Source organism: Haemaphysalis longicornis, unplaced genomic scaffold, assembly GCF_048455015.1.
Source record: "Haemaphysalis longicornis isolate Haplotype H1 unplaced genomic scaffold, Haemaphysalis longicornis Haplotype H1 scaffold_3, whole genome shotgun sequence".
In the NCBI taxonomy this organism is placed as follows: Eukaryota; Metazoa; Arthropoda; class Arachnida; order Ixodida; family Ixodidae; genus Haemaphysalis; species Haemaphysalis longicornis.
The window spans coordinates 159,104,792-159,128,186 of record NW_027526335.1 but is presented as its reverse complement, the minus strand read 5'-3'; the positions used below and the strand labels follow the sequence as shown (position 1 = coordinate 159,128,186).

At 47.1% G+C, this 23,395-nt stretch overlaps 1 protein-coding gene across 1 annotated transcript in view; it reads right to left on the bottom strand.

Moving 5' to 3' along the window:
* The window catches only part of LOC144173488 (isoinhibitor K-like), a 34,724-nt gene extending 19,148 nt beyond the window's left edge, over positions 1–15,576 (bottom strand). Inside the window, exon 1 of the mRNA XM_077701893.1 lies at positions 15,484–15,576. Coding sequence (XP_077558019.1) covers positions 15,484–15,541 — 58 coding nt within the window. The 5' untranslated portion in view covers positions 15,542–15,576. The remainder of the gene's footprint in view (positions 1–15,483) is intronic.
* Between the last annotated feature and the right edge of the window lie 7,819 nt (positions 15,577–23,395).

Here is a 23,395-nt window from a genome sequence, read left to right as displayed (position 1 = left end):
ATTGATCTGCAGACCAAGTCGATAACATTTTCCTCCAATCACTCCACGACGCCGCAGCCGAACCCCGATCACCGTGCTGCTGTCAGGATCGCCGACGATCACATCACCCTGCCACCCCGCGCAAGCTTGATGATCGCCGTCTACTGTGAGGATGCTGCTTCTGACATCGACGCTATCGTAGAGAGTGATCGAAGGTTGCTTCTCGACCGCGGTGTCTCCGTCGCAAGAGGCATTGCGCACTTTAAGCAACGCCAATCTCACGTTTTGGTCACTAATTTCACCGAAGAGTACCAGCATTTAAACAAGGGAGCTGCAATTGCGTTCCTCGAAGAAACGCAAGAAGCAAGTGATGTGATCGCAGTCGCCGACTTTGAACGCACACCCGTAGAAACATTCAAGCTCCCGCAGCCATTCGACGTGAATCCGGCGCTACCGCAAGAACAACAGAAAAAATTATTGGCTTTGCTGCGTCGCTATAGCGAATGTTTTTCGTCGAGCGCAAAACTACGTCAGACCCCTCTAGCGAAGCACCGAATAATAACCGAAGATGGAGCCCGACCTACCCGACAGTCACCGTACCGCGTCTCTTCACACGAACGGGAAGCCATCCGGACTCAAGTCGACGACATGCTGAGCGATGACATTATACAGCCATCGAAAAGCCCCTGGGCTGCGCCCGTCGTACTCGTAAAGAAAAAAGACGGCACATTAAGGTTTTGCGTTGACTACCGGCGACTGAACAAAATCACGAAAAAGGACGTGTACCCCCTCCCCCGAATCGACGACGCCCTCGACCACCTCTGCCACGCGAAGTACTTCTCATCGATGGACCTGAAGACCGGCTACTGGCAAATTGAAGTGGACGAGAGAGACCGAGAGAAGACTGCATTTATAACCCCAGACGGCCTATACGAGTTCAAGGTGATGCCGTTTGGGCTGTGCACAGCACCAGCGACGTTTCAAAGAGTCATGGACACTGTGCTAGCTGGCCTTAAGTGGCACACCTGCCTCGTATACCTCGACGACGTAGTGGTATTCGCCCGGACTTTCGACGAACACCTTGCAAGGTTGGAGTCTGTACTCGAGGCCATTCGTACGTCGGGGTTGACGCTGAAGCCTGAAAAGTGCCGTTTGGCATACGGGGAACTCAAGTTCTTGGGCCACGTCGTCAACGCCGCGGGAGTCCTACCTGACCCGGCAAAAACTTCAGCCATTGCGAACTTCCCAAGGCCAAAAGACAAGAAGGGCGTGCGGAGATTTCTCGGGCTGTGCGCATACTACCGGCGCTTCGTCGCGAACTTCGCACGCATCGCAGAGCCACTCACGCGCTTGACGAAAGATAGCACCCCTTTCAGCTGGGAAAACGACCAAGAAAAAGCATTCGGCGAGCTGCAAAAACGCCTGCAAAGCCCGCCCGTGCTCGCTCATTTCGACGGAAATGCCGAAACGGAAATGCATACGGACGCCAGTGATATAGGCTTGGGTGCCGTCCTTGTCCAAAAGCAAAGCGGCTGCGAAAGGGTAATCGCCTATGCTAGCCGTGGTCTGTCGAAGGAGGAGAAAAACTATTCTGCCTCTGAGAAAGAGTGCCTGGCTATTATATGGGCGATTTCAAAATTTCGCCCATACGTGTATGGAAGGCCATTCAAGGTTGTAACAGACCACCATGCGCTGTGTTGGCTCGCCAATTTGAAGGACCCCTCTGGCCGTCTTGGGCGGTGGAGCTTGCGCCTGCAGGAGTTCGACGTTACAGTCGTTTATAAATCCGGCAGGAAACACTCCGACGCCGACTGCCTGTCCCGCGCCCCCGTCGACCCACCACCACAAGACTCTGATGAAGACAGCGCGTTCTTCGGGATCGTGACGGAGAGCGACCTAGCCGCCCAGCAGCGTGCCGACCCCGACTTACGCGTCATAATCGAGTACCTCGAGGGATGCAACGTTGCCGTTCCTAGGACCTTCAAACGCAGTTTACCAGCATTCAGCCTGAGGAACTCCGTCCTTGTGAACAAGAATTTCAGCCCCGGAACAAGAGCGAATTACCTTCTCGTCATCCCCGCGGACCTTCGTGACGAAATTTTGGAAGCGTGCCACGACGACCCGTCTTCCGGACATCTGGGCACAGCCCGCACTATTGGAAAAATCAAGGCGAGGTACTACTGGCCCGGCCTTACCTCTGACGTCACCCACTACGTCCGGAGCTGCCGTGACTGCCAGCGACGAAAAACGCCGCCGACAAGACCCGCCGGACTTCTGCAACCGATCGCCGTCCCATCGAGACCATTTCAACAGATTGGAATGGACCTTTTAGGCCCGTTCCCTACGTCACGATCACAGAACAAGTGGGTTGTCGTAGCGACAGACTACATGACGCGCTACGCAGAGACCGCCGCTCTTCCGAGGGGGACTGCACAAGAAGTGGCGAAGTTCTTTATAAGCCAAGTTGTGCTGCGACATGGAGCCCCGGAAGTACTAATCACAGACCGCGGAACGGCATTTACTGCGGAGCTGATGCAAGGAGTATTGCGCTACAGCAACACGGATCACCGAAGAACGACGGCGTACCACCCCCAAACGAACGGACTAACAGAACGTCTGAACAAGACAATCGCAGATATGCTGTCAATGTACGTTGACGTTGAACATAAGACTTGGGACGAAGTGCTCCCGTATGTCACGTTTGCGTACAACACGGCTATCCAGGAGACGACACAGCTGACGCCGTTCGAGCTTGTCTACGGTAGAAGGCCGACTACGATACTCGACGCCATGCTTCCGCACGTAGAAGACGACGACCTCAACGCCGACGTCCACGGATATCTTCAACGTGCGGAGGAGGCCCGCCAGCTCGCTCGAGTTCGTATAACGGACCAGCAGCTGGTGGATGCGGGCCGCTACAACCTCCGACGCCGAGACGCCGAGTACCAACCAGGGGATCGTGTGTGGGTTTGGACTCCCATCCGACGACGCGGACTCAGTGAGAAGCTCCTGCGACGGTATTTCGGACCCTACCAGATTCTACGACGTGTTGGCCAACTTACCTACGAAGTGATCCCCGATGGTGACTCCGGCACATCACGACGACGCACGCGGCCTGAAGTCGTCCACGTGGTTCGCTTAAAACCTTTCTACGGACGATGACGAACTTTTATTTTCATTTGTTCGGACTGTCGCTTATGTTAGCATCGGGTCGATGCACTCTTAGAGGGGGGGGTAATGCCGCGAACCATACATTGGGTTTGTTTATTTGTGTTTTGCTTTTACCGCCCGGCTGCGCCGGTCTGTGCGCCAAGGGAAGCGCGTGTTCCATTCTTTCTTTCTGTGCCGCATGTGTTATCTGTTGTGATAGGGAGAGCATTCCGATCTAACGTGAACAGCCCAGAATAATCTTCTTGGATCTACTATGTTCTCGATGCGAATCGACGTTTCGAGAACCACGCGCGCCAGAAGATAAAAAGCCTGCAGTGCGGACGCCGGGGCATTCGATTCGACGACACTCGCCTGTGCAAGTCACTTTGTTGACCGCTGCTTCGCCGCCTCTGTATTCTTTTGAGTTGTTAGGGGAGCACAAGTTCGCTCCAATAAACGTGTTCCTCATTCAACACCACTGCATCGTCCTTGTCTTCGTGACAATATATATATATATATATATATATATATATATATATATATATATATATATATATATATGTGGAAACAAAAAAAACTCACAAATTGGGCATTGGGCGCCAAAAATAGGTAAGCCAAAAAAATAAAGTTCACTAACCTTTCAGGAATAACCCCCTTCAATGATTCAGCGGCTAAAGGTTTATCGAGATGAAAGATACAACGAGAAGAATGGTCCAACAGTGGATATTTCGTCTCGGTAAACCTTTCATCTCGTTGTGCGTTCAGGCTGGATTGGACCTTCAAACTCCGTGGATCTTTCGTATCGGACATTCAGGCTCGATTGGATCTTCCGTGTCGGTGGATGTTTCATATCGGTGAATATTCAGTCTCTTTTATATTATATAAACGTCCGAAGCCCCCTACAGTCACAATCATTACCCAATTCAGCAAATTATTAGCGATTATGTCTGCGCTTGAGGTGCGAGTATATAACTTCGCCTAAGTACAGGATAGTTTAATATTAAATATATATCAGGCATTGGCCTTTCCACTTAGTCAGGAACGTATTTCCGAACAACAGCTTCACGAAGATGAAATGACTATCACAGTAGGGGCAGCGAGATGAAAGGACGATGCGCTTTCTAACAACCAAATTATTTATTGTACCGGGGCGTCAGTTTTACTACATGCTGGTCGACCAGCAAAAGCAACAAGGAAGAAAGAATGAGGGGCAGGGGAGACGGAATAAGGGAAGGCCGCAACAAATCGATTGCTAAAAATGGCACAACAATGGTGACAGGAGACCCGTGTCAGGTTTTGAGATAGTGAATCTTTCTCTATGAGCGAGACGCTCGGTGTACTGATGCAATATTCACCTTGCTGTACAGTGCAAGAAGCCTCGTAAATCTCGCGTGCAATCTGCTCCCGATAACCGCCCAATATACTGCATTTTTCAGAGAAAGGCGTGGAGCCACATTTTTTGCAGTGCGCAGCAAGGTGCCCGCCAACAGACCCATTGAGCGCACTGGCGTGTTCACGCAAACGGTCGTTAATGCAACGGCCCGTCTGGCCTATGTAGCACTTTTTACAATTCAGTGGGATGCTATATACAATTTGAGATTTGCACTCAACATAAGGCCGAGCATCCTTCTTTCCGCAGGTCTTAGCTGGGCTGTGCCTGTGATTAACATTTATGCACAGCTGTGAAAGTTTGTTCGGCGCGGTGAAACCAACGCGTAGTGAAACCAACTGAGTTTTTGATGTTGTGCGAAAACTTATGTACATAAGGCATCGCAGCCGTGCTATTTATGGCCACATCCGGCGCTTCCCGGCTCGCCCTGTTGGCAGTAGTCATCTCACGAAGAAGTGAATCTGCCACACCTTTTAAAGTTTGGCTTGGGAAACCCGCCTCCATCCACCTGAAGACCTGCGAATTGAAGCTTGTCTCCATGACTTAATGCTCGCATGACCATCTAATGTCCACCCCGAAGAAAGATTTTGCTATGCCTCTCTTCACAACTTTAGAGTGATATGAGGAGCAGGGGAGAAGGCGCTTTTGAGAGCGGGGGGCATATGTCCAACACAGATTAGAGTTAGCAAATGTTAGTTCTAGATCTAAAAACTGGCCCCGTATCTGCTCCTTTGTCGCAAATGTTGTCAAAAGACGACCGTCTTTGCAGACATTTGCCAAGGAAATGCCCCCCTTTGCTTTCCCGCTCACCCTATCATGCTGTTTCTGTATCGTCGCGCGCATTCCAAGGTAAGGTCACTAAAAGTTTGCGCAGGGCGATTTTAATTGACCGCGTTCCACTGCTACAGGGCGGGTTCCTCGATTCCAGCGCTGCAGTACGGCGGAGACGCGCTTGAATGGAGGCGACCGACTACAAGGTTTATAGAAAAGCGTGGCCGTGCTGCACGTGCGTTCCAAGCAGAACGTGAAACCTAGCTAGTGGAACCTTTCGTTGCTGTTGCCGCGTGATTTTTCATACGCCGCCCGCCAGGAGGCGGCGGTTTTCTGCAGTAGATGTAGAATATCATTTGCTATCGAAAAACCAAGCATCCATGAATATTTTATTAAAGGAACACTGTAAATAGCCTTTGTGTACTAATTTTCTGTCGTGTATTTGCGTAATGTCTTGTTCTTGTCGAACAATGTTGATAAGTATGAACATATAAACCGGGCTTAGACGTTTACATTTCGCTGTGAGTATATAAGACTATTGCGCAATATCAGTTATACTTTGGCCGGGTGGCTGAATCGAGTCACATAGAGACAGACGGAGAGACAGACAGACATACAGACCAAATTTTCAGAGCTTAGTAGTGTACAGTTTTAGGTGCGGAGTACCTTAAGTCCGCACAATGGGCGTCCGGGTCCGTGCGCATAGCATTTACAATCGCAAAAATCACACAGCCACCGGCACGATTCGAGCCTGCGGCTGGTAGACCAGGCAGTCTTTGTGTCAGTCGTCTTACCCATTGGGCGACGACCATGAGTTAGTACCCGAGAGTCAAACGGATTACTCCATCGCCTGTAACGGTTCGGAGTACCTTAGGAGCTCCCAATGTCCGTCCGCGTGCATCCGTGCGCATACCACCATCACGCGAAAATCAAGCGAAATTCGATTTGAGCCGTGAGTTGCAGTTTCATTTAGGGAATAATGAAGGTGCAACTCACGGCTCAAATAGAATGACGGTCGGGGCGGAAATCGGATGTCACTCGGGCCGCAACTTGGATGCCATTTCGGGTCACCGTAATCCGCACCCTCGCCATCATCCACCGAGTGGAGATGCTGCTATTTTTTTTTAACACCCTTTGTTTTTAAGATGGGTGCGTGAACTGCAGTGTGAGGAGGCAATGGTCGCTTATTCCAGGCAAGTATGTGACAGAGGAAACGGAATCCGGGCGATTAGTAAATATAAGCTCGAGGGTATTTGCACAGCTATGCGCAATTCTAGTCAGCTGAGAGACCAATTGCGTTGAAGAGCATACAGAACACATCCCAAGAAAGTCTCTGGATTCCTGAGAAAACAAGGCAAAGTGAGGCTGGCTGCTCGACGTGCCAATCTATACTAGCAAAATTAATATCGCCGAATAAGGGAACAGGCGATCAGGATAAACGCTTTAGAATATTGCTAATTGCGCCATGTAAGTCGTTAACAAAACAGGGCTGTGAAGAAGGAGACCTGTAGCAAGCACTTATTACTACTTTTTGATGAAGGATTGTGACTGAAGCCCAAATCATCTCGAGGGTGCTAAAAATGTGCACGCATAATGACGGAAGATCTATGGCAAACGCTACCATTACGCCGCCGCCTGGTGGTATGGTTTTATCGCAGCGATAAATAGAGAGGTTAGAGGCATTATGAAAGAATTCGGAGTCAGGCATACTAGTTAATAGCCACGTTTCGGTTAGGGCGATAGCATGAGCGTTGCAGGTGTCGATGACTGATGATAGTGCCTCGCGCTTGTTAACTGTGCTTCCAACGTTGCTAAACAAAATGGATGCGGCAGATGGACACGTGGGTGATAGTGACGAGCCACTGCCCCTCACGCGTTCCTATGTTAGGCCCTGTGGTTGACGGCATGGAACAAGCGACTTCCTCGGCCTGTATTTCGCGTACTGAGACCGAGACAGGATCGTAGGTGTACCCCTTGTTATTGTGCTTCAATTTTTGTGTACCTTAGCTGAAATTTGGGTGATCCAGGTTGCTTTTTTGCCCAATTCAATCATTGTTTTGTGTATCAGATGTGTAGGGGATGAAAAGTCCTCACTGACAGCGAGGCCTTTTTCATTCAATTTGCTTCTCAAAGCAAGGATTTTGTCGTTTTTTAAATTGCTGAATTTAACACTGATTGGCTGGATTTTGCTGTTTGAAAAAGTACCCAGTCTGTGTGCGTGCTTTATTTCATTCAGCGAAAAGGCATCCATAACCGATGTTAGCGCGGTCACTATTTTGGTTTCTGTTTTTTCCCACGTTTCTTTTGTGTCTGGCAGACCGTAAAAATCAAGTTGTTTTTGCGAGATTGGTCTTCTAGTTCACCTAAACGAGACGAAAGTTTATAGATTTGACTTGTTAGTTCGTGGGTTGTTCTGTGCAAGCTCAACAGTTCCTGCTGTTGGCTATCAATCTGCCCCGATTTTTGTTCCAGTTTGCTTAGTGAAGTCCTAGCGATTACATTGTTCTGAGCTACATGTGTTTACCAACTTTCCACGCATAATCCTGTAATAAGAATGACCTTAATCTAGCGCATACTACTTCCTACACTCAGTTAATATCCTAAAAATGCAGTTGCTAGTAGCAGAGCCTACGTGCCGTACCGCGGGGTAGTAAGGTTCATAAGGAGTTCGTAATTACGACCGTTACTACCCTTTTACGGCCTTTTTTATTAAGAGGGAACGGCTGCAGCTCGTGCTGCATGAGAATTATTTCGAATAGCAATTACATTGGCCGTTAGGACGACTATATCCTTATGGCGAATTGCAGTTACTTGACATTAGTACGTTTTTTAAACTAAGGTCGAAAACAAATATTCATGTGGGCTCGGTGCCAACAAATGATCGTCTTCGGGATCAGCATGGTCTCAAAGTGCCCCCGTACATGTGTTTCATCGGAACTACGCCTAGACAACCGATATCACGTTGGACTGCTCAAAGGACTATACAACGTTATAAAGGTTCCTCTCAGCTTTTAAAGTACACAACCATCGGATGCTTTTTACTGCAAGTAACTCTAGCTCCCAACTTATTCTCGCAGCATCACAGAGCCAGTGTGAAATGGGGAAATCTATGTTTGTTTGCTGGAAGAAAGCTGTATTTATTAGTAGCTACTTAAGCTAATTAACTGAGAAGTAGACTAAATCACACTTGTTGCCACTACAACCCAGTCAATCGTGCTTTCTGTTGGGCACTTGTGTGGCTTCGCTCTAGAAGCACGTTCCCTCAGTGGATTTTGATCAATTTTAAAGCGGAACATTAATGGCTTCATGGCGCAGAGAAGTCGGCGCTGTCTATGGCATTGACAGTGAGCGAAAAAATTCTGCGGAAATTCAGAGAAATATTTACTAATGCGCAGCATTCTTATGCCGCTTGTCTTGAGTGTGAGTTTTTTACAGCCAAAGCTTTTGATTTTTCTAAATCCTCTCCGACCAATTATCTCCATTTACGCTGTTATAACGATTAGAAGTGGAACATTCGTGAAATCTGCATTATTATGGAAATGCAATGCAATTTGCAATGCAATGCAAATGCAATGCATGCCATGCAATTTTCCCTAATTTTCTGAGCTTTCTTTTATTTTTCGGGTATCCGAAGTGTTGTCAGACCAATTATCCCTATTTACATTATCACAACGATTACGTGTGTAACTTTCCCGAAATCTGCATTATTCTGGAAATGCAGGGCGTTACACGATTCGCCATTTTCCGTAAATATTTTTTTATATATTTTTATTTTTCTAGTTCTTCAAAATTTGGTCCGACCAATAATCTCCACTTACTTTCTACATTCCGTAAGTTTTTATATTTTTCTGATTTGTTACTTTTTCGAAATTTCGCCTTACCGATTATTTCCATTTTCGTCATTATAACGACCACATTTGGAACCTTTCCTAAATGTACATTGTTGTGGAAATGCACGGCGTTACACGATTCGCCACTTTCCGTAATTATTGTATAGTTTTCTTATTTTTTTTTAAATACAGTTCTACCAATTATTTCCACTTACGCCATTATAACGATTATACGTGAACCTATCGCAACACATGCAATTTTGTGAAAATGCCACAAGTTATGCGTTTGGCCATTTCCCAGAATTTTTCAATATTTTTTATTTTTTATTTTTCAAAATTTTGTCCCACTAATTATGTCTATTCACGTTATTATAACGATTAAATTTGGAGGTTTTACTAAATCTACATTTTTGTGAAAATGCAAGGCGTTACACGATTCACCATTTTCGGTAATTATTTTTATTTTTCCTATTACTGTAGTTTTTCAAAATTCCATTCGACCAATTATCTCTGTATACGCTGTTTTGACGACCACAGGTGAAAATTTCGCAAAATCTGCCTTTTTCTGGGAATTCCATGAGTGAATGGAAATATACATTTTGCTATTTCCCGTAATTCTTTATTTTTGTATTATTTTGTAGTTCCCCAAAATTTTCTGCGAGCAATTATCTTAATTTATGTTATTATAACGACTACATCTGGAGCTTTCGCGAAATTTGCATTCTTGTGGAAATGCAGGGCGTTACACGATTTGCAGTGTCCGTAATTATTTTATAGTTTTCTTATTTATCGTTTTTTTTTTCAAAATTTCGTACCACCAATTATTTTCTTTTACGCTATTATAACGATTACGGGTGAAACTATCACAAAATCTGCATTATTGTGGAAATGCCATCTGTTGTGCGTTTTGCCATTTTCGTCTTTTTTTAATATTTTTCTTATTTTTTATTTCTAAGAAATTTCGTCCGGCAAATTATCTCTATTTACGTTATTATAACGATTACATTTAGAACTTTCCCGACATCTGCATTATTGTGGAATTGCAGGCCGTTAAACAATTCACCAGTTTCCGAAGTTATTTTATATTCTTGTTATTTTTTTGTTTTTCAAAATTTGTTCGACCAGTTGTCTCTATTTACGGTACTATGGCGTTTACCGGTGGAGCTTCCGCGATACCTGCATTATTGTGGAAATTCCAGGTGTAAATGAAGATATAAATTTTGCCATTTCCCGTATATTTTTAATATTTGTATTTTTTTAAGTTTTTAAAAATTTCTTCAGTCCAGTTATCTCCATTTGCATTATTATAACGATTACATTTGGAACTTTTGCGAAATATGCATTACTCTGGAAATGCAGGGCGTTACACGATTCGCCAGTTTAACTAATTATTTCATATTTTTTTTTATTTTCAACATTTCGTTCGACCAATGATCTCCGTTTGCGCTGTTTTAACGAGTATAGATGAAACTTTTAGGAAATCTGTATTATTTTGGAAATGTCATGCGTTATACATTTTGCCATATCCAGTCCTTTTTTAATTTTTTATTTTCTATTACTAAAAATTTCGTACAACCAATTATCTCCATTTACGTTATTATAACGAGTACATTTGGAACCTTCACGAAATCTGCATTATTGTGAAAATTCAGGACATTGCACGATTCGCCAGTTTCCGTAATTACTATATAGTTTTCTTATTTCTCGTTTTTTTTTTCAAATTTTCGTTCGACCAATTATTTTCATTTGCGCTATTATAACATTTATAGATGAAGCTATAGAAAAATATGCATTATTGTGGAAATGCCATGCATTATGTGTTTTGCAGTTTTGCCATAAACAAGCTGGTGGTGCTAACTGTCGACTGTCGGTAGAGGGAGCACAATCGCACAGGGACGTTTTCAGAATTTTTGGTAAGCACGTCGCTGCATTTACGTACACCACGTAAGGCAAGCCATTTAAACCATCTTTCCTTCTTTGCAGCCTGACTTGGTAGGCCACCAGCCGCATTTTAACACAAACAGTTGCTACACCGAGAAAGCGAACAGCATTAGGCCCAGCCCCACCTTCAATATCATTTAGAGGAACAACCTCTGCGCGCCCTGGGCGAAAACTATTGGATGAGCCATAGTTTTACCCTTTGTAAAATGCTTCAATGGCCTTAAGAGGTTGGAGTCCTATCCACAGCTATCGTCGCAAAGATCTCTCGTGTGGCATTGCCAAACAGTCCGGGCTCGCGATGTAAGTGGTGGCAGTGTAAATGACATGCAACCCATTGACCGTTTGAAGCCAGGCACCTAGGTTAGGCAGACGCGCTTGAAGGAACACTGACAGCAAAACCGAAGTTACTCTAAATTGATAGAGCAGACTCTGGGGCAGTACCTTGAAAATAATCTCGTAAATAATCGAAACATTAAGCTATCAGTTGTCAGGCAGAGATCACGTACACGGCGACTGAGCAGATGTGCCAAGAGTCTCGTGACGAACAGAAAACGAACCGCGCGCACAAGATCTCAAAGAAACACAGAAAATCTTACTTTGCACTTTCATTTTAAGAACTCATAAATAATTCTAAGTGTACAGGCATAATTCAAGCTGCGCCTACATTCACAAGCTACCAAGCCGCGGCGCAGGTAGTGGTTGCGACGGCTATTGCAGGTTTTACATAGTCACATTTATCTCCTTGTTTCCATCATGGCGGCAACTAGCGCGTCGGCCATGGAGGAAAAAAAAGCCATGGCGTCGGCCTTCCATGGTTCCGCTCTTCTGTGGACAGTAATTTGCGCCTGAAGGAACAAGTTTTGTGCTCCCTCACGCAGCGCTGTCTGCCCCGACAAAGATTTGCGCCCAGGCCGCCCGCCGAAGCTGTGTGTGTGGTGTGTGTTGCGGTCGCGTTCGCTTCGGGATGAAATTCGACGGAGTTCTTCTGTGGGTGGACTGGGTTTACAATGTTGAAATAACTACTAGCGACGATTCAACCCCGCACTGGGTAACTAGTGTATGCAAGGTTTTTTTAAAAAACCTCTGCTTGCACCGAAGTGAAGTTCTCGTTCGCTCTGTAAATCGCAAGAAGCGAGTGCTACCCTTACAATGAACGGGTGGCAATCGATCGCCTGCTAATTTCGCGGTTCAGCCTCAAAGCGTATGCCGTGACTGTGCGTTTGTTAAGTTATTGCCTTGAAGTTGACTAAAATGCGTGCGTCAAACCGGGTCTTTTGATTCAGGGCATGGTGTGCTGCTATGCTTCCACTATGGTGCGTACTTAGGTAAACCGATAGAATTTGTATCATTTTATGCGCGTTTTTAATTCTATACTGGCTCCTATGCGTTTGTTATTAGTGGTTTGGGCGCTCGTAAAAGCTCTATGCACACTTATGGCAGATGGGCTAACAGGTAACTCGCTTGGCAAAACATTCAGCAGATGGCGCAATAAGCGTTAAAGGGACACTGAAGTGAATTTGTCAAGCTCCCGTTTTTGCTTGCACTGTGTAGACTGGCTCAAATTAACACACTATTCATCGTTTATCCGGTTGACAAATCGGTAATTATTTTACAAAGCGCGAAAGAAGAAAAACTACTATGCGCGGTTTGCGGCGGCCGCACCAACTAAAGGCTGTGACGTCAGGAGGGGGGGGCACCGTGATTGGACGATGCCCAAGGTTAGCAATCAAAAGTTTCGGTTTCGGTTTCGGTTCTGTAAAACAACATGCTTGACATCTGATGGCGTTGTTGGATGGGCATTCTCGATTTCTCAATTATCGCCGTACCGCGCTTCAGCCATGTTGTCGGCTGTCAAATGTCTAAGATAAACCTCCCAGGGCGGCTTGGAATCGTAGAAATCACTAGACGAGGCCTACGCAGTGGATGAACGCCCTCCGCGTCACCGCAGACTCTCAAATGAAATGCGCTTTTCCCGCATATTCGGAGCTTGCCTCACTCATGTCTGTTCGTAAAAAGCTAGTTCGCACCAGGCCAAGGGTGTGCTGATTCAGGCCTGGGCCCACTGCCCGCAAGCAGTCGGTGCTTGTGGCAACAGCACGCCTACGAGAACTCGCTAGCGCGTCATTGTCAGTATGCGCGCGTTCTGCGATCTCGCTCGTGGAGCAGTGAACGTTACGGCCCAAAAATGGTGAGTGAACTCAGTTCAGAAAACATCGGCCGCATACGAAAAAATCAACTTACAAAAAAAAATACATGTACCCTCGGGCATTCGAACTTGCGACTTTCAAAACAAATTCCAGCGCCTCAGCCCGCTAGGCCACGATCCGGCGCTGGCCGGTTTGGATATATAAGGTTTATAATGTATGACCAGTTTACACTTTTATTTATTTTAAGCATTTTAAGTACTTTATGTGACTATTCGTTGTACATCACTCCTGCAGTAAGTGTCCCCCAAACTTCCACAATATCTCACGTCTAGTAATTGCATTTCTTTGACGGAAAAAAGCGTTCGCAGATGTGCGGTCGTGCTGCTGACCGCTGTGCTTGTTTACCCAGCGCAAAAAGTGCTTCCTGCTCCCTAGTTTTGCGCTGTACGGTATAAGTTTCAGGTGATTTTATTTTCTTAGTACCTATATTGACTTCGCTGACTCTTCTCCCGCCTTCAATTGGCCTTAGATTTTCCTACTAGCGTAAAGTCGGCGAAGCGTCGCATGTGCACTTGTGCAGCGCTTGTGTGGAGCGACCCGGACTCTGAGTTTGACACAGTGTACAAACTAACAAAGGAAGGAAAGGCACATTCTTTCATTCACAAAGGTGCTGTGGCTTAGTTTCAATTGAGCGAGCGAATACCGACGACCCGTCGGCGGCCGGCGGACGAAACGCTGGGCCGACTGACTCGATCGGTAGGTCGGCTGGTCGGCGAACCGTGCAGTAGCGCAGCCATTTTCCAGCTCATCTCCTGCTGACGTCACACGAAAACGCCACAGAAAATGGGCGAGTGTAAAGAGAGGAGGACAGCATTTTCGAATTGATTTTTCTACTAAATAAATTCGCGTAAACGCGGCCAGAGTGGTCGAAACAATGCCTACGGACTCCGAACTACAATTTGCGCTAGTAATCCCGCAATATTTACAAATCACTTCAGTGTCCCTTTATTATATCGGATAGAAAAACTGACGTAATGTTCTTCCACCCTTCTACTAAAACTCATGCCGTAGTGCCGACGTAGGTGGCAACAAAAATTTAGCTTTGCACGCTGCTACCAGTTAAAATAACAGATGGCGCGACGTTGTTAAGGCGAGTGCAATGAAGCAACTAAAACCCGACTATACTCACAAAAATGCAAATTAAAAGATAGCCCCAGTCGTCGTTCACACTGCAGTTGCGCTGTGCTCTGAACGTTTTGTTGGTAAAGTAAAAGGCTGTGCGGCACATTCGTATTCTTTAAACACCATCTCACGTCCCGTGCGGCACCAAGCTTGACGTACAGAGATTGGCAGGTAACGGAAGTGTAAGGCGGGCAAGTTATTTTGCCGCATGCGCGCAGTACACGAACAGTGGCTCCTTCGGCCGTGATGGTTCACTCGGTAGGTTTTAGTTTTCCTGCTACACCCACTGCTCTCTCAGTCGCCTCCTGACCGCGTTTACGTCCCGCAAAACGCCATGAAGTGGCGTGAGGGAAAAAATGCGTTTTTGAGTGACAATTGTTTGGCAACTAAAGCATCCTTCGCCGACAAATAAACTCTGAGAGGACTTCGGGGCAGCTGAACGTTCGTCTGAGCACAACTTGCGAATTGGCTTGAGTGCCCCTTTAATTTGCTCTGCATGTTCAAACAACAAAACTACATGGTTGCAAGCAGCTGTGCGTCCATCCAATGAGGAAGCGGTGTGGGTTTCATGTGCACCTATCACATCCGCGCCGGAGGAGGTCCATGGAAGCTGGCTAGCGAATTGGTCATGGTGAAGATAATCCCTCATTTATAAAAAAACCTCAGATCTTTCATATTCTCCCTCAACTAAACTACCAGATTGTAACCGAAACGCTAACATTTCACCCGAAATACTAATCACCCGACACACTGTTCTCGCTTTTGGCACGCATTTTAAAAATACTAGTAAATTTTATAGCCCTAATTCTGAAAAATGAGCTAGTTAAAATGAAACCTTCACGATGATTATCTATTACACTAACAAAATGTAATTTATATCTTCTCGGAACTCTGTCACAAGATGAGCGAGTATATGGCATTCGGTGTCACCTGTCAATGCTTATTTATATTAAATTGGTCCCCTAATGCTTTCCCAGGACTTTCATGGGCGCCTAATTCTGTAGAGTGTGTACGAAATTCTTTGCTTGAGCAAACACTGTAAATTTGTGCTTACTGCTTCTGACAGGGAAAAGTTTGAGATAAGACAGCTTACCTCGAGTGTAAACAAGTAACGGTACGCAGAGCAAAATTAAAACGTAAGCGGCTTGCATGACGCAGTAAGTCTCAGGCAGATGTTTTGATCCAGCCTCTAGAGCTTCTTCTACCCGCGTACTAGAAAGCCACTCGTTTTATATGTCGAAAAACTGCGCTAATACCGCCACTAAAAATTATCCAGAGCTATCTGAGTCAACGACACATGAACAACGGATATTTTAGGGGCAGTTATTTCTATTATTATTGAGGTGACACCCGCCGAGGAGGACCCTTTTTGACCTTTCTATCGCGGCGCTCCTTCATCAGGTGACTTCCATTATATGTAACAAAATTTCAAAAATAACTACCTTGCCGAAACTGCTTTCTTTGTTCGAACCGTAAGGGCGCCGTCACCTATTGTTTTTCCTTCACCCCTAGTCTCCTGATGTAGGTTGCAGACCCCCATTTTTAGTATTAAAGGCAATTCACCTCCATGGATATTCCTTTTCACGACACAACAACCGCTCCTTACAGCTCCTGTTATACTCTAGCTCACGTTTTTGTAGACATAAGTCACCATTTGACGGTTTGTCATAGAAACAATAGATTGCACACTGGACAGGAAACAATGGAATGCAGAGCTTATTACCAGTACAGACAATTGTTGCAGTCAGAGCTTTGAAATTCGGTGCAAATAGAAACAATTACAAGCCGCTTCATTGAGCCCAAAGACACAGCCCTGAAGAGTCCCGCGCGTAACTCACCGGGCGTCAGCTGACATCAGAAAATTATCCAGGGTGTGTCTCCGCTTAGAAACGCCCCTTTTCAGCAAGCCCGCGCGAGACTGACATGAAAGCGTCGTGCAAAGTTCGGAAATGTCAGTGACCGTTCTCGACAGACCATATCTTCTGCACCATCCTGCTAATCGAACGATGTTACACAAAACCACGCAAGTCGTTGTGAGGAGGTTCATTTCCTGGCTCCTTCACGTCGTGTTTCTCATTCGTGAGCTTCGAAAACAGGCTCCGGCAACGCAACACGATAACCCCGATAGTTACCCAGACGTCACACGTCTCGGACAGAGATCTTCGGTTCTTTGGTGGGAGCGGATCGCAAGCTCTACGCAGTGAAGCACATATGAAACGAAATATTTTTTTCCTTCACTTTCACATATCACAGCAACATTTGTGCCCTTTTATGTGACCACTTATTCGTTGCAGGCCCCTTTACAGTACTCCGAAAACTTTGTTGCGAACTGAGCTCCGTGCATAATTACGTTGAGCTTCACACCTTGCGTTTTTCCTTGCCGAGTACTTCGTTCCAGGGGTGGAGTTACTACATGTAGTTATGCATGGTGATGCCCGCTGTTGCCGAACAGATTGAGAAAGGGCACTTTATTAGAGAAAATTATAGCGGCCTGCCGCCATAGTGTATCCTACATGGGATAGTGGGAAGAAGAGAAGGAGGGAATAAAATGACTATAGGACGTAGGGCGTAAAAAAGATGAGGGAAGGAAGACATAAGAAAGAGTTAACATACATGTTTGAGTTGGTAACCAAAAAGTTGAGATGGTCTCGAAGAATGGGACATTTAGCCCTAAGTAGCATCAGCAACAACGGTGCTCTGCCAATAATCAAATAATGCGATTACCACTTTATGCTCAAATGATGGGGATTCCCATGATCGAAGAGATGCTTCAAAAGATATAAACCATGGTTCCGGCACTGATTTATCAGTATGTGTGATGGGTACATTTACAAGATGTTCTCAAGTGTTTTCACGAATCCGCAACTGTCCTTAAAGGGTTTGCGATTTGACTGAGTCGGTGGCGGTGGGAATTCAGGAGCACTGCAATGAGACGCCACGGATGACCGAGAGTATTTAGGTGACGTGGAAGGCGATCTGGTAGTCCAACTGTTAAAGCAGATTCTATACAATACAGGTATGGGTGCTCGGTTTCGGCTTCATTCCTTTAGAGCAAGCTCCTTTGCAAGAGCTACGGCCTCATGCTTTCTAAAAAAAATCTTCCTTAAATTTCATAATTGCAGTCTTATGTGAGTAGCCTTGTTCGCTTGATCATAACGTAGAATTCCACTGTGCGCAGGGATCCACTGCAGTGCAATACGCTGACTGGCGACGTAGGCTTGGCGATGCAGGTACGTGACTTCCGGGGAGACGAGCTTGTGAATCCTAATGCAGCTGGTGCGTCGTAGGCTTTGAAGCGACGGTCTCCGAATCCGAAAAGCTAGCCAACTATGCTTGCTGCTGACGAAGAATGCAGCGGAGTACTTAGTTGCATAAAGCTCAGTCGACGGAGATGAGGTTGCACGCTCAAGGCGGTAGGACAGTACTTGACCGGTTTATGAAACGAAGACTCGAGATAAACGGCTTGGGGAGTAGATGAGCCATCAGTAATAATGTGGTTCATATTGCCCCGAAATATGCATTGTGCGTTGTTTACTTATGGGTTTTGTTGCCAGCTTCCCCTGACTCTCTTATCTCTGTTGGCTCACCAATTTGAAGCACCCCTCAGGCCGTCTGGGATGGTGAAGCTTGACCTCTTTGGCTGTCCCTAAAGGTGGAGCTTGCACCCTAAACATTTTCAGGTTACGATTGTCTACAAATCCGGCAGGAATCATTCGATTCACTGACTCTCATTTGTGCATGTCATTTTGGTGACTATTACTTCGCCGCTTAGTATTCTGTGAGTTCTTATCGGAGCACAAGCTCGTTCCAATGAACTTTCATTCTTTGAAAAAACCTGTGTCGTCCGTGGTCACCTGACAATATGATAGTACCGGATGTTGTTGTGGAGAAGCGCCAGTTGAACTAGGAAAATTTCAGGCATAGTTTTCGCCGAGCTAAATTTGGTCATGTTATTATTGTTCACGCGGGTGAGATCGTCCCTTACGGAACACAGATATCAAAGTTTCTCGCATCTGGTACGGTAAGGAAATGTTTATAGAGTTGATCGTTGCTCCAAAATTCTAATTTTTTCTGTGATCTACAACATGAGTCGCTAAGGTGGTCTTTGCATACAACCGATACCTAAAAAATTGTGAAACATTTCTCCTGCAGCGTAAGAACAATAAACTCACGCGAAACCAACGTCTGAAATTGATCAAACGCCCCTGAAGCCCTTTGGGAGGCCAAGGAAGGTACACGGAGAGCATGGTGCAGAAAGGCGGCAGCTCGGGCGAAGTAAAAACAAGCACCACAAGAAGACACCTCGCGCTTGTGGCGTACTTCGCATAACAGAAACCAAACGGTGTGTCAGCTGTGCGAGGGCATTAAAATTTAATTGTTTGATTGATTGATTAATCTTTATTTGCGAGCCTGTGCAGATGTTTGAGCGCCCGCCTGGTGGAGGGCATCCTTAGTCCAGGATACCCTAGCTGCGGCTGGCTGTCCGGGCCCTCGTCACCAGGTCTTGCTGGATCCTGAGGTCTGGGCTAGTCAGACAAGCCATCCACTGCTCATAGGATGGGGTGGGGTTGGGAGCGAGGTGCGAATCTAGCGAAAATAACAAATATCGCTATATTCAATTCATCACGAGTAGAGCGAGAGAGGAGGGGAAGAGCGTGAGGGGTATGAGCGCAATGCGGAGAAGGCGGTACACGGCAGGGCGAAAGATGACTGCCGTTTTACATTTGCAGTGAAGCAAGCAGATATGCGGCCAAGCAGAGAGACTGGTAATTAATTCACATGTCTTGCATTATCACCAATGTACTATTAACGCCCTGATAAACCAACCTTAAACCTACCGATGCCTTAGTGTTACCTGTGCCTGTCCGTACTCTGCCGTATATATTACCCTGGTTTGAGGGAAGAGCGCGTTTCCTTCTTGGTTATGCCACACCGGTAATCTTGTTTATTAAGAACAGGGTTAGATTATACGGGTACTCTCCTTTGCGTGCAACATTCTTGACGTTTCTTTTTTTGACTTACAACGTGATCGATCCAATTTCTGTTCGAACTAACAAGAGCAGTCGAGGTAAATGTACGGAAAGTGAACGCCGGGACATTCCACTCGCCGGCGCCCGAGAATACGCATGTCACTTTGTTGTCTGCTACTTCGACGTTTGCGTTTTCTGGTTATTTATGAAAAAGAGCAAGTACACTGCAGTAAACTTTGTGACCCCAAAAAGCCCTGCGTCGCCCTTAAAGGGTGTTAAGTTCGGGCTCCTCATTTAATTAATGAGGAGCCGCCGGTGGCTCATGTATCGGCGTCGACTCCGCTTGTAGCTGTCTTGCTGCGGTCCTTTCGTGCAACTGCAGGGACGCGAAGTTGGGGGCCGCAGAGTGCATTCTTTGTGTTCTTTCCTTTTGTGTGGCAAAATGCGGGGGTGCTTAGCCCGAGTACCTTTGTTGCTTTGGTATGTGGTCAGCTTGACATTGCGGATGGGGGCACAGAAGCCCCGTTTACATTGACCCGACGAGGATGCGTTGAGTCAAAATAAACAGGTTTTTTGAACTCGACAGCCCCATGTATACGCGGACGGGTTGGTTCGGAGAGCCGTCGCGGCGCGTCCAGTCGACCCGGAGGCAGGGGGTGTGTTGGCTCCTTCGTCGGGCTGAGTCGACGGGCGGCGGGGAGGAGAATACAGTATTTGCGCGGTTCTAACACACCCTTATCGTAACGCACGGGTAAGTTCGCGAAAGAAAATTCGAAAAAAAAAATAATTTGACACTGACGGTACTGTGCCGATGAAAAAGACATAACACCACGTACCCGGAAGAGGGAGATTTTATTTGGTGGATACAGCTGTGGAAGCCAAAAATGATTGTGCTTCAGAAGATTGCTCATCGTGCTCCTGCTTGAAATAAAGTTATACCGGGTAGCATTGAAGCTGTTCGTGATTTTCAGTGTTTTGATCTTCATAATTCTAGGTGTTACGGGCTAATTTTAGAAGCACAAAAAAATGTGCAACAGCTGACCAAGGTACGCGGCATGCCATTGAGGAGTTAGTGCGCCGAAATTCATTCACGTGACGTGGGGTTGACGGATTGTCTTTATTGGATTGAGTTGGATTTTGGGGGGACTTTGTTTTCACCGCATGGCAATGTTGCTGGCTGCGTTAAAACCTATTTCTGTTTTGGGAAGTACTCGCACACAAATATTTAGGCTACCTTTTCGCAAAAGAGGGTGCGCAGTAGAATCGTGAAAATACGGTATCTCTTTTTCCGGGACCCGTCTGCTTCCCACAGCTCGATTCTTTGAACGGGGTTCATATAAACGCGGGAGGGGTCGAGGTAACTGAACCCGCCAGTCGACTCGACCCTTTCTCGTCGAGTCCAGGTATCCGGGGCTAGAGTTGAAAACAGCTCCGGCGCGGGGTTCGCTCTTGGCACTTGGATATTGTTTTAAGTGGACTAGACTGTAATCAAATCTTCAACAGACACCTTCCCAGAAACAATCCGCGAAGTTGTTTCGGAAGAACTAAGTAAGCTTTTCGCAAAGACACCACAACGCCTAGTTGCTGCCTTCTTAGACGCGTTTCAGAAAGAAGTACGGCAAGAAATCGGGAAGTATCCGCGTCCGGACCCACCCAGTGAGCCCCAAGCTAAAGCGTACGCCTCTGCTCCACATTGCACTCCCAGCATGTAACTCAACGTCAGGATGCTCCGCACCATCGAGCCACCATCGTCTTAGTGGCGGTGGTGTACCACCCCACTCGGAGGAAGACTGATGTGTGTTGAACGCCTGATCGTAATCCCGTGTGGTGACACTCCGGAGAAGCTGACCCTACGAATACAAGCGATTCAGACTACGAGGCTTCTCCGTAGGTGTACCCCGCCCATTGTACGAACAAGGCGTGTATGAGATCAACAAATTTATGTCTCATACCAGCAGAGATCCAGCATGATCAACACCTCACCATTGCCCTATCCATACGAACCACCTAGTCACCACAACCATGCTGACATCGCACGTGCAAGGTCCACCAGCCGCCAAAAGGGAAAATGAAGCCGGTCAGTCAGCTTGTAGGTGTCAAGTTGCTGCAGAGCGAGTAAATGCCAACTATTCAACGATGCAACGGCCCAACAAAACGCAAGCGGCACGACGAGCCCGCAGCCCAGCTCCCTGGCGCAGCCCTCACTTGACGTTCGAACACGACTACAGAAACGCCCCGTTACAAGACCACCATGGCCTACAGGACGACGCGCAGCACGCCACCATAAACGCGAAACAGGTTAAATACGACGTGCGGAAGCACTGGAAACTCGAAAAAACTACCACCTCCCCTCGCGGGAACCCCTGTGTAGATGCGCCGCATAGGGGGTTCACGTTGTAACGTTGGACAGCGGAGGAACGGCGCTGAAACGATGTAGCGGAGCGGCGCAGGCACCGCATTTATAGCGCGCATAACGGTGAGGAGACGCGCCGGCGCCAGTGCGTCTGCCGCGGCTATGACGCAACACAATCCAACACAATCTACTTTAATCCAATCCAATCCAATCCAAATCCAATCCAAGCCAAGCCAAGCCAATCTAAGTCAATCCAATCGAATCCAATCCAATGACCCTCGCGAGAGAGTGTTCGCTATCCGAGAGGAGAGGGGGTGAGCGGCGGAGAGCGAAGCTGGCACGGCGAGGAGAATGGGGGAGGGGCGGATGCCGACAACAACGACGCCGACGCCGGATGGAGGGACATGGCGGGTGAATGAGTTGCGTGGCATCTAAAATTACTGCGTCCGACGTACACCTATCCATCGATAACCTTGCCATCTTGGCAATGATTGGCACGGGTGCCGTTAACAGAGCGAGGAGCGTACTATTCGCGACGAAGCTGAAAGAAGTTTCTACGAGTTAGGACTGTTCGCTCATGCGTTCAGCAGGAGTCCCGCCAGGTGGAACGCGGGCATCACGCGTCATCATAAACGGCACCATAAACATTGCTCCGTTCGTCATACTCCTTAATCACTCTCGCGAAGGTGTTCTCGAAATAGACTTTTTGACGGACGACGCTGCCATAATTCCTTTGCAAGGCCAGTCGGTCAGTTTCGCGGCCGATACCTCCAGGACGCCTAAATCAAGCTACGTGCAATGTACTTCTGAAAGGATTAGCCGTAATTGCGTCCCCCTGCCTTCCTGTGCGGGCCCTATGGTCGCCGCCTTCTGCAACAATGTTGCTCATAGCACCGAAGCTGCAACTAGGGTCTGCCAGACATTACTGCCTAAGTGTGGTGTTTCTGTTGCGAGAAGCATGCTGCGCTTGAAGCAAAAAATGACTGGGGCTCAGCTCAACTAACCTTGGATACGCAAAGCAAAAGCTTGGCTTAGTCTGCCTTGGTTTGGCTTGGTAAACCTTTGAAGTCGCTGTATTGCCGATTACGGCTCAGCGCCGTTCAGTGCCGTGCAACGCTCACACAGGGAGGACCACCTCGCTTTCATTCGCGGCGAACGTGGTTTTACTCGTCGCCGTGAGCAAGATGAGTCACGTAGCCCAAGACGACCAACCGGCGCATGCGTGGGAGGCGGCGGTGTTGATCGGGTGCCAATCAGCTGAGAGCCCGCAACAGCGGTGCGTCGCCGGGATGTGTCTTGCGCATCCGAGGCGAAACCGCTGTACGAAAGTAATAAAGTTTTCCTTAAAAAATTGGCCACGCATGTGCTCACTTGTTGCAATTGGCGTTTCAAGACAACAGTTGTCCGGCGGCCCTGCCCCGTAAATTAATTCAAGTTAACCGCGTTCCGCTGCTCCAACACGAGGTCATTCTCCAAAATAGGGTGCCTGGATGCACACGCTCCCCTGCGGGGGCAAGCGCGTGCATCGAGGAAAGCGTGTGCATCCACACACCGTACTCAACGCGCGGTCCATGAGCCATCTTCTGGAATCTTTCATTATTATTCAAGAACATGGAAAGCCCCCAGGAGCTACCGTACTTACCCGATTCTAACGCGCACCTTTTTTGCGCAAAAATAGGCCG